General features: G+C 38.1%; 1 protein-coding gene across 3 annotated transcripts in view; it reads right to left on the minus strand.

Annotated features, from left to right (window-relative positions):
• Positions 1-817: 817 nt before the first annotated feature.
• Positions 818-12807, minus strand: part of otulinb (OTU deubiquitinase with linear linkage specificity b) — a 140948-nt gene continuing 128958 nt past the window's right edge. For all 3 annotated transcript variants that reach the window (XM_039754880.1, XM_039754883.1, XM_039754881.1), the window contains one exon: positions 818-3439. In XM_039754880.1, coding sequence (XP_039610814.1) covers positions 3230-3439 — 210 coding nt within the window. In that variant the 3' untranslated portion in view covers positions 818-3229. The remainder of the gene's footprint in view (positions 3440-12807) is intronic.

Raw genomic sequence — 12807 nt, forward strand, 5'->3', positions numbered from 1 at the left:
GTGCTTTGGCAACTGCCGGTTTTGGTTGTTTTATTGCAAGCACTTTTAACACCATTTATTTCATTAAACAGCTACTTTTGTGTCTTGACTGACATTAGATTAAATGTTTAAGTTCTATAGTAAGTTTTGTTCAATGTTTATTTTCCTGAGATGAATAAAAACACTATCTTTTACCTTCTTTATTAAAATCTCCAATGACAGCATCTGTCTTAAAATTCATTTAGGAAGATGAATATAGATCATCACTTGTGTGGAAGAGCAGTGTGTGTATGTGTGTGTGTGTTGTTTGTGCTATGTGACCATGAAAGGTTTCCCTTTGTGTTTAAGTCTGCAAGTCACTGTTACATATTCTTCTCTGTTCATTTAGAGTAGAGACATGAAGTGTAGTGTGGCACTTTTAATGCCTCAACTCATATTTGTAAACGGTGAGCTTTGATTTAAATGGCTTTAACCCGTTACTTTATCTGCATAAGAATGTTATTTTTAACCAAATTTAAGATCCTATGGCACTTTTTGTGTTTAATATTTTGTGCAGCAGTATGATGAAAAAAAAAAAATCAGAAAACTGATTTACTAACTTTTCCAGTTCTCTATAAAACTAAATATTAAAAAAATATAATCAATGGCACTTAAACAACATGGTTTTCAATTTTGCTTTTAGATTCTCTGTATAATGCACATTTACTGTACATGTCTAGGCTTAAGACTACTCTAAACATAAGAATACCTTTTTTACCATATCTCATGAATAAACTCAGCCGGCTGACTTAAAACCGAGTCTACATTCTACTTTAATGGAGAAGCAGGATCTTCCTGAAGGAAAAGAAAAAAGACAACATAGGAAAAAAAATAAAAGATAACTGCAATCATGTATTTCTCTTTTCTTTAATGCAGAATTAAGATCAATTCCCTAAACCAAATTTTACAGTATAGTTTCAACATGTATCCCCCAAAAACCTTGAGATGATGAGATGATGTTAAAAAGGAAAGACAAAGCAAAAAAATCAACAAACATTATTATAAATATAGTCTTTATTAACAAACTTCAAGTAACAGCAATTTGGCTCCTTTGCATAATTTCTCCCCCTCCCCCAATAATAATCACTGTTGCTTTTGCATCTTTTATAAATTGCCACTGAGTGCAATTTAAAAAATAATTATTTACTAACATAGTGGACTCTTCTAAGCCTTTTCAAATATCAGATAGATATAGACACTTTATTCATCCCCAGGAAGAAAAAGCACAAAATCTTCAAGAAAAACAAAGTGCTAAGACAAGTTGTTCAAGTGCCACCAACATAAAAACAGCTGTACTAATGTTGCAGTTATTAAAACATTATCAATGCTGTCTGCATTAGAAATTTAAAATTCCTCTTAAAATATTCTGCACAAAATGTTTCATAAGTGTACAACATTAAAATAAATGTATAGACTGAATAACCATCCATTATCCAACCCGCTATATCCCAACTTCAGGATCATGGGCGTCTGCTGGAGCCAATCTCAGCCAACACAGGGCAGGAAACAAACCCCAGGCAGGGCGCCAGCTCGCCTCAATAGACTGAATATGAGCCACAAAAAATTCAGTTTTTTAAACTGTCCAAAGCCCAAAGGGTGGTTTCAATACAAATATAAAACAACAATTTTAAATTAGTGTTATTAAAAAATACACCACATAAGACCAATAAAGTCAAATATTACACTTCCAGTAGAGTTTTATACAATGTTCTATATTCCTTTAAACACAATATTTAACAATATTATTGTCTATACTCAATATACATGCACATATTGTACTGTTCAAAGCCATCTTCAGGGGAATACCAGATACAGTTAAAATAACTATTATGTGGAAGTGCTGACAGACTTAAATCCTGCTGAAACTATAGCCACATTTTGCTTTTTATCATGTTATACTCAAAGAAAAAATTACAGAACTGAAGATCAAACTGAACCTAGATGTCTTGTCATTATGTAAAAAACACACGATTCTAGTGCCAACTCAATCATGCAAAAGCAGGATAGTATGCAATGGCACTTGACTCTCCACTCAGTTCCTTGGCAGAACTGTAAAACTAACATATTATGAGTTGGGGACTGAAAACCTTTGCCCTGCAATGGACAGTTTCTAAACTTATTCCTGTTGCTGGGATAATTCTACTCCTAGCAAAAATGAATAATAAAAAGTGAGCTCAAAAATGGGCAGGTAATTTAAAATTGTACTTAATAATGCCAATATCTGGCTAACGGTTTAAACAACAAAAAACGATTGACTGTATGTAGCTTGAGAAGATTATCAGGAAATCACTGTTACATACATCTTTAAAGTAAGCTTATTCTGGTCATTTTTTTAAACAAAAATTGTATTTGATATGTAACATATATTAAACAATTATATTTTCTGAAGCAACCTTCCCAAAATCTCAGAGCAAAATGCAGCAAACCTACCAATAACATTTTTCTTTATTTTCATGAAAATCTAAGCATGCAATCTGAAGAAAAATTCTGGGCTAAAGATGAAGACTATGTTAAAAAGAAATTAGACTGATTAATTTTATGACTCTTTGAAAGTTTTTTTTTTTAGCTAACTTAATTTAAAAATAAATTTAAAAAATTTTAACCTGAGGTACTATCTTTTCTTATCCCTCCACATTTCCTACATAATTTTCCTTAAAAATCTCAAGAACAAAAAAAGACAACAAAGGAACGTCACTTTTGTTGCACTGTAACCATTATATCTATGAAATTAGAAGGAAATTAAGGATTTATACCAAAAAAGCCTTATAATCTTAAACTAATATTTAATTTTAAACATTTTGTTTAATTGAAGGTGCTCTTGAATATACTGTAATCCAGTTTATGTACACTAGTTTAGATTTCAGATTAGCTAGACACCACTATTAAAGCAAAGGAAATGTAACATTCAATGGATTATCTAACCTATGGGCTATAAAATGTCAAAAGTGAATAAAACAGTAAACATTTCTGTAACCAGTTCATTACAAGTACAACACAGAATGAGTTATTGATGTCTTGCTTATAAACATAATTCCAGTTTCTTTTCTTAGAACAAGCACAAATCCCACTTTACTGTTTGTAAAGTGGACTAGAACCAGCACAGATGTTTAAATCTGCTACTGGTATGTGCAAATCAGACTGGATGCACCAGAACAAAAGAATTGTGAGGTACCACTTATTAATGTTCCTTTTTCAACAGAAAAGATGCAAGTTAATCAGGTTGCAATGTTAGGCTTGTTTCTTCTTGCTTTTTGACTGGTACGTTATAATGTCGGTCATCTTCTGTAATTAGACACACTGCTGGCCAATCTTCTTTGTGATCATCGGGGTAATAGGAGATAAACTCATCAGTTTCACATTTGTAGAGTCGGTATACTGTTATTGTATACTGAAGTGTGTACCCCAAGAGGAACATCTCAACCTACAAATAAATAAGCGATCTTCAATTACAACCAACCAAGATATTTTGGAGTGAGATGACAGCAACCTGGTTTAGCTAGTTTAATGCTAATTTAAAGGAAACTAAAAACATTAGGAAGCAAAGACTTAAAAATGTCTTTGTTACTACTTAAATTGTACCACAGTTTAAGAAATATTCACATGTATATATAAACATAGTATTAGATAACACAAACACAATATATCTTACATATTTATATTTTTAGAAAATTTTAATGCTTACTATGACATTACATGGCACAATGTGTAATATTAAGACTAAATGGCTAATTGATGATAATGATATACTTTATTAAATCTCTAAAGAGAAACTGTCTTTTCGCATGACCTTTGCGGGTCAGATTGCAGGGTCAGCCATTGTTGATTCAGATTTGAAAAATAATAGCATAATTATCAAATTTACAGTTACTTTAAAAACAGTTTTATTTAATCCACCATTTTCAGTTGGCATTCCAAAACATATCCCACAATAACAGACACACAAATACAATCTGTAGATTAATTCTGGTTGCATGACAATTGACTCAACAAAAAGGAATACATCTGAGGCAAACATGCAAAGGGTACTAGAGTGGCATGAATACTTTATGTGGACACTGAAGGCTCTACCACTAATTAAAACAACTGTCTGCAAAAATTGCTAAGAAGTAAAGCACATTAAATTTAACATGACATTAAATGGAGCAGTGATATTTTCACTTATTAAAAAGATATCAATCTAAGAATCCACAATCAGTTTAATTTCTGTAAAAGTGCCACTTGACTTATAATATGTAATATTATAATATAATATGTAGTTTACAGCACTGTATAAAAGGTTGATGGCCTAAAAGGAGCAAGTGGAAAATATAGCATGCACATAAATAGCATATTTGGTATAGTTAATTTAAAATAAAATACTTATTACCCATTGTCCAGTACTTTAGAAGCTACAAATATACCTGTTGTGGGTCATTTATGTTCTGCAGGAACTTTTTTGAAGGGACTGCTTTTTATACAGCAATATCTGGACGTCACTGATATAAAGCATTTAACTGACTTTTTATATAATGTTCACAGGAGGCAAATTATTTTATACTACAGGTATTTTTTTTTACAAAGTTTCGTTGTATAGCCCTTCAACAGGCATAGTCTTAAAGATTTAACAAGCTATAAACATAACTTGTAACTTTAAAAGGCAAAGCTTTGACTGGTAAAAGTATTAGCCAAAATGTTTAAGTAGTATAAGTGACAAACTCCTCACTCCTAATAAAAAATTACAACAAAAAATGTATATACAACTAGGCTCACCCTCCTTTTAAGGCGACCGACTTTTAAGTTGAACACTTCTTAATGCAATTCAATATGTAGATCAATTTGATATTTTATACAAACTCATTAATTTGGTTGGTATTTGAGCGGTATTACTTTAATACTCGTAGTTTCTGTTATTTTTGTGATGAAATTTAATCTTTTTTTCTATATTGAGGTCGCCCGTTTGAACCCCCCTGATATTTACTACGCGGTGAGGCATTTGTACTCCATCAACATTAATTATTTCCAGAGACATAATTTTGTCTATTTTTCCAGTGCAACACGCACAAAAGCAAGGGAATGATGGGAGCACCAGAACTCTGCTCACATCATGTCGCTTCGTACCGAAAGCTGCAAGTAGTAAGTCTGTGATAAGCGGAATACCGCTACGCTTTCCACTCATGGGACGGAAGGACAATCCCAACCGCTTTTATATAGTAAGAAAGAAAAAGATATCGCACAGTCTGGAGTAGAAAATCATCTTTTACCTGGAAAAACGAAACTACAAATCCCATCGTGCATTGCAAAATGGACAGGGCATGTGTGAAACTCCGCGCCTGCATAGCACTCACGGGACGGAAGGACAATCCCGACCACTTTTATATAGAAGGATAACTGGGTATTTAAAAAAAGTTTATATGCAAGTATTAGACAAGGAGGAAAAATATATCTTGGGAGGATGCTACATGTACATAATATATTTTATCTCTGTTTTCTATCTCTTTCTCAATTATTAGTTCAGAAAATACAGGAAAAAAAACTAATTAAAAATGGTTTCACATTCACAAGAGATTTTAATAGAAGTGATCATATTTACAGCGTAGGTCTGGTGGAAAAAGTTGATAGAAAATCATAAAAGGTTCTGATTTTTTTATTATAAAATGTATTTATTTGGATTGTAAATACTTTAAACAGACTTTACTATTTCTTTAATTTTAAAATGGATAAAGCACATCGGCCTGGGGAATAAGTTAGTTATGTACCAGCTTACAGAGAGTCTCTTGGGTGGGATTTAGAAGTCAACACAGATGAGGTAACCAATCCTCCAGAAATGTTGCTATTTTTTTATTGTATTTATTTTTGACTTTCTACAGTTTACAGGACCAAGCAATACATGTCACACTCAGCGCTAGCCAATTTTACCTGCAGATCGAGAGGAATTGGAGAGGATGCTTCGATTAAAGCAGATGGTGCAGCAGGTAAAACACAACCTTTGTGTCTGTTTAGACGAGCTGGAGGGGAAGGTGGTCGCGCCACAACAGACATTATGTCATGAGGCAGAGAGGCGCGACGCTGGAATCTTTGGCCGGAGGATTGTGGTGGTACAGGTGAGTAAAACCGGTACCGTAAAGAGAAAAGGAGAAGCGTGCAAATGTTTCCCGGTATCGTGCAGTTCCGGAGAACGAGTAGCCGCTTTTCTGACAGTGGTTACAACGCGGGGAGCTGATCGCCTGGAAGGGGTGGAGCCAAGACGCCGGCTGATGAGTGCTGTGGGTCCTAGCACCCTGCTGCCGGAGCCAGCATCAGTCTCGCATCGTTCCACAGGGGCACAGACAGTGAGGGATCTATTCCTTTTCCATAGGGAGACCCAAGTCGCCAGAATGCTCCAGAGGAAAAGGAAGAATCGGAGGAGGAAAGCCAGTTCTTCCTACAAAATGAGATGTGAGCCTGTGAGCTCATGTAGTGTGACAGGCTGCCCTCTATAGTGGCAGAAGGAAGCCCCAAAGTCAGCAGGAAGGAGCGAAAGATACTGGAGCAGGTGCAGAGGTTTCGGCGACGAGGGTGTTGGTCAAAGGGGGGAGTGTTGGCCCCATTTCAGAGGGGAAAACGCCAGACAGTGGCATCAAGGTAACGTCTCTGCCCTGTGTCTATTTTATTTTTTAAAGGACCAGTTACGCCCGCTTCGGCCAAAGTATAACCTTGCGGGACTTGGCGCTATGACCGACAAGTCGTCGCTGGCAGAGGACCTGAATACAAATTTTTGTGGACAGAGAAAACTAAGAGGACAACGTCAGGACACACAGAAAAAAATGGCACAAACTGTTGTCCAAATACGTCATGGTGAAGAAAAAAGGCAAGTAGACCGACAGCGCCAGGAGGAGCTACGGAGCAGCTAGACAGGTCAGGAGAAGCCTCCGAAGACAGAAGACTTGCCCAGACTCCACCAGTCGGAAACCACATCTTTATAAAATTCACACGTTTATTTACCATTAATAAACACAGGATTAAAGTCCCGAACACCACACAATGCACACACCTAATCAATAACCACAATAAGACTCTTCTCTTCCTCAGTCCTTGGCGCCTATCTCCTCCTGGGAGCTTCTTTCTGCTCCCACTCCCGACTCAAGCTCCTCGACTGTAGGAAGAGCGCCCCTTTTATTCCCGCCCGGATGTGCTCCAGGTGGCTAATTATGTCCTTCCGGCATCACTTCCTGGTGTGGCGGAAGTGCTGCCCTTTGCACAGGAAGCACTCCGGGCGTCCCTGGCAGGTTCCTCCCCCATTTTGCCGAGTGTGGCGAAAGTAACTGTTTCCGGGTCCCACAAGGCTTAAGTCACCCACTGGCGGTGGCGATGGGTCCCAGCGGGTTAAAAGCTGTGCCTCTTCTCCCATGGACATCTCCTAAACCAGGGCAGTTGTCCCCTCATGACCCGGAAGCTGTTAATGCCTCCTTCCAGTCCTCCTTGCCAGGTAAGAACCCCAGACATCTGTGACAACATTATATATATATATACACTAATAAACGGCAAAGCCCTCACTGACTCACTCACTCACTCACTGACTGACTGACTGACTGACTGACTGACTGACTGACTGACTGACTGACTGACTGACTGACTGACTGACTGACTGACTGACTGACTGACTGACTCATCACTAATTCTCCAACTTCCCGTGTAGGTAGAAGGCTGAAATTTGGTAGGGTTATTCCTTACAGCTTCCTTACAAAAGTTGGGCAGGTTTCATATCGAAATTCTACGCGTAATGGTCATAACTGGAAGCTGTTTTCTCCATTTACTGTAATGGAGATGAGCTTGAAACCGTGGGGGCGGTTTTCGTGTGACATCATCACGCCTTCCACGTAATCACGCAGTACGTAGAAAACCAGGAAGAGGCCAAAAAAGCGCTGAAGAAAACATGCATTATATAATTTAGAAGGCAGCAAAACAATAAGAAGCGAGCGAGTGACATATACAACCATATTCATGAGTTCTGCTACTTCGGAAACAAAGCACGATGTAAACCTAAACTTTAAATTAAGTTCATAGACAGGCTGCCGCTGGCGTTTGTAATTTAGTGCCTACCCATATAAGGCCGTCCGTCAGCGGCAATCCAATAGCAAACTGCCACGGGTAAATATTCACGGGTGAAGGACTGTGCTTATGCAGAGGAAGATGAGATGATCAGGGTGGTGTTTGGCACAAACTCAGCGAAACTGCGAGAGAAAGTTTTAAGTGCCGGGACTTCGGTAACATTAGATACAGCCATGGACATAGCGACATGGCACCAGCACAGCTGGGAAACTCGATGCATGTACACCGCGGCTCACGTGAACTGGCGCAGTGCACAGACAAAAGGAACAGTTCCAAAGAGCTGAACAAAAAGCAATTACACAATTGAAAAGGCAGCAAAAAATATGAAGCGTCTGATACATACAAGCATATTCATAAATGCAGCTACCGTGGAAACAAAGCACACGGTGGAAAAAGTCAATGTCCCGCTAAAGGAAGACAGTGTAAAAAAAACAAAAAAAACCCGTGCATGTAGTGTGTCGGGTCTCTGATAAAGAAGAAGACGAGCTGTTTATTGATGCAGTAAGAAACGAATCGATAAATGAAACCTGTCATCTTTACAATGATTGACAAACACGGAATGTAACTTGAACACAACACATCCTACAAATACGAACCTGATTGAAAGAAATAATGATAATCAAATCCTTGATGACAGCAACACTCAGTAAAACTCACAAAACAATTACTGTATATTGACAGTCATGTTACGTTATTTTTAAAATGTTCCCTTTTCTTTTTCATAGCTTCTTTAAGACACTACGTCTCCGCTGCGATACGCGGGTATATATATATATGTATATATATATACCCCGCTCTACATACTCGAATAATGGATACTTTATTCGCCATCAATGATTGTTTTGGTAAAGCCATACTCAGTGTATTCATTAGATGAACGGTAAAAAGTAAGAGCGAGGGAGGATGACTTATTGAGGCATGCAGGCTGTAGTGCGTGTCAACTCTATCTGAATTGCCGATCACATTTGAAAAAATATATCTTTTCAAGTTCTATTTAGTCCATATGTGTCAAACTCAAGGGCAGTGGGCCACATCCAGCCCGGCGTGTAATTATATCCGGCCCGTGAGAACATTTTATATAATGTATTATTGTTATTAATGGCCCGGGTATATGAAGCGCTGGTAACACAATAAACTACAGATCCCATAATGCAGCGCTTCAGCTGCCTTGCTGAACAATTACCGCGTTAATCAAGTCTAGTTTATGATGCTGCAAGTTATTGCGAAGCTAGCTCACACGATGCTGAAGAGAAAAGTTGATTCTGAAAATAGAGCCTTTAAAAACCGATGGGAGGCTGAGTATATGTTTACTGAACCCGTGTGTCTCATTTGTGGAGCTAATGTGGCTGTAATTACAGAATTTAATCTAAGATGGCACTATGAGAAAAAACATCAGGGTAACCTGAAAGACCTGAATGCAATGCAGAACATACAGAAAGCAGAAGAATTAAATAAGAATCTGACACTTCAGTGGACGTTTTTACCCGTGCACAATCACAAAGTGATTTCAAGTGAAACTGCTTTTATGGGAGACACAAATGCACCAGTGCAACTTGCCCCACTTTCCCAGTTGCCAAGTAATGTTGAACCAAGTCGTCACTACGGTGTTCTCAAATACGCACTTTGCTGATAAACTGAGCGCACTGAGTTTGCATGGCGCTTTGGTGACTTTGAAGAACAAAAAAAGTCCGTCTACATGCGGCTCGAACCTTGTGCATGTTTGGTAGCACATATCTGTGTGAGAAGCTGTTCTCAGTGATAAAGACTAACAAAACAGCACAGAGAGCGGATCAGCGAGCGGAAGCAGAGAGCGGATCAGCGAGCGGAAGCAGAGAGCGGCGGCGTCTCCCACAGGCACGTAGCCCTTTGAAAGCACACGAGCAAGTTCACCTGAGATAAAGCCGGCAGCTGACCAGTAGAAATAACCGGCAGTGAGAAATTAAAGTCGATCACTTAGCGGGTGGTGGAAACTTAAAGCGACGGTGATTCAGCTCAACACGGAAAGCGCAGAAGCACCTATAAAAACGGCAAAGATGACTTCAACATTTAATGTAAGTTCTATCTGCTCTCTGCCCATCGAGGGCACGTTTATATGTTGTGTGTCCTGCAGTATGTACAGCTCAGGTTTTCCGGCCGACAGTGCAGATAGCTTCACCTGCCAAAAATGTTTAGTTAATTTAGAGTTGGTCGGGAAAATACGCGAATTGGAGGACCGCGTTAGGAATCTGATAGCGATTAGGCAAACCGAAAATTGGATCGACTCGGTTTGTTTAGACAATTCGGCTACATCTGATTCGGCTTCAGTCTCTCCAGGTCCCACTGTAGTCAGTGCGAGGCCGAAATCAGCAGCACCAATTCAGCCACAGGGCGAGTGGGTAACAGTAAGACGGGGGTCTAAGAATCCAAAATTTAGTCCCCCAGCACCCAGGTCACCAATTCGGACCCAGAACAGGTTCTCAGCTCTCGCAGCCTGTGGAAACTGAGAATAATAAAGTGCTCATAATTGGCGATTCCATAGTGCGGAATGTTAGAATTCCAAACTATGTTAAACCAGCAGTTAATGTTAAGTGCCTTGCAGGGGCCAAGATTTCTGGCATAAAGGCGCATTGGACCGTGTTGCCGACGATGAAGTATCTACCTTATTGCTGCATGTCGGCACTAATGATATTTATTTACAGCAATCTGAGGTATTAAAGCGAACTTCATCTCTATGCACCAAAGCTAAAACAAAATGTCGGAATTTAATTGTATCTGGTCCCTTACCAAGATTGTATAGAGGGGATGTGATTTATAGCAGATTGCATTCCTTTCACTGCTGGCTAGAAACCTGGTGTGCAAATAAAAGCATAGCATTTGTGAACAATTGGGATGATTTTTGGGAAAGGCCTGGATTTTTCAGAAGAGATGGTCTTCATCCTAACTGGAGGGATCTTATGTATTATCCCAAAATTGGCAGCAAAACTGCCTGGTTGACTGATTAGAGCACCATCCAGGCCGCAGTCATGTGATCTTAAATCACAGGCTGTTCTTTATCCCACCTGTTATTTTCCTGAAGCTGTTACCCATAATCCCTGTTGTGGGGCATCCAGTAAATTTAGTCTTGAAACAAACCATAAATTAATTGATAACCAAAAATAAGGTGTATAATTAGACCAAGGGATAAAACCAGACACTCCACCAGGGCATCTGTAATAGAAATTTAATTCAAATTAAAACAAAAATATATCAGCAGTTCAGAAAGAACCATGCAGTTTTAAATGCTGTTTATTGAACATTCGCTCTCTTGGCACTAAAGCTGTTTTGGTAAATGATATATATTAAGTACAAAATCTGATCTGTGTCTTCTTACTGAAACCTGGCTTAGTAAATGTGACACTGTTCCCTAGCTGAGGCGTCACCAGATGGATACTCGTTCCTTCATAAGTCTAGAGATTCTGGTCGAGGAGGAGGCCTTGGAATAATTCATTGTAACAAAATGCAAATCACTCCTAAAAATTTAGGCAACTTTACATCCTTTGAGGCATTCATTTTAAATATTAAAACAGATTCCAACACAATTATAGTGCTAGTCTACAGACCACCAGGGCCATATTCATTGTTCATGACTGAATTTAGCAACCTTCTGTCTGATTTGGCTATAAATTATGATCACGTAGTTCTGATGGGGATTTTAATGTACACATTGATGTGGAAACTGACACTTTTAGCAAATGTTTTACTTATTTGTTAAATTCAGTAGGATTTTGTCAGATTGTCAAAGGTCCAACTCATAATCATAACCATACATTAGATTTAATTATAACTTACAAAGTTGAAATTCAAAATTTAAATATTACTCCATTAAATGTAGTTATTTCCGATCACTTCTTAATTACGTTTGATTTAGTTCTGCCCATGCCAGCACTCGCAGATTAAAACAAAGACAGTGCGACATCTAGATTGTAATTCTGCTTCAAAATTTATAGATACCTTGAGTAAGTCGAGTGTAATTGTGGAAAACCATTTAGATCAGTTAACATCAAATGTAAACGCGGAAAACAATTTAGATCAGCTAACATCACATTATAATGTGACCTTGAGAGATGCTCTGGACACAGTGGCTCCCCTAAAACAAAAGTGATCAAAGCACATAGAAACTCTCCCTGGTTTAATGAAAACACTCGAGCTCTTAAATTAGAGTGTCGAAAACTGGAGCAGATGGAGAACAACAAAGCTACATGTCTTTCAAATTGCATGGACAGAGAGTGTTAATAAATATAAAAGGCCCTCTTTAAAGCTCGCTCAGAATACTATTCTACATTAATAGATAGCAATAATAAAAATCCTAGGGTACTTTTTAGAGCAGTGGCTAAATTAACAAATGGGAATTCAGATCAACAGTGCAAAATACCAACAGATATTAGCAGTACAGACTTTATGAACTTCTTCAATGAGAAAATTAAAAATATAAGATCCCAGATCTCAGCATCACAGTACAAACCAAATACTAGCTTAGCAGACCCTGCTCACATTGCATTCAGCACTTTAATAATTTTAATCCTGTAACTGAGCAGGAAGTCTTAACTTTAATTCTAAAATGAAGCCCACTACTTGTTCCCTAGATCCAGTGCCAACAAAACTAGTAAAAGTGCAATGGATGTTCTTGTAGCACCTATTCTAAACATTATCAATAGTTCATTATTGCATGGCACAGTACCTGATGCACTAAAAGTGTCAGTCATT

Source organism: Polypterus senegalus, chromosome 5 (assembly GCF_016835505.1).
Source record: "Polypterus senegalus isolate Bchr_013 chromosome 5, ASM1683550v1, whole genome shotgun sequence".
Classification (NCBI taxonomy): Eukaryota; Metazoa; Chordata; class Cladistia; order Polypteriformes; family Polypteridae; genus Polypterus; species Polypterus senegalus.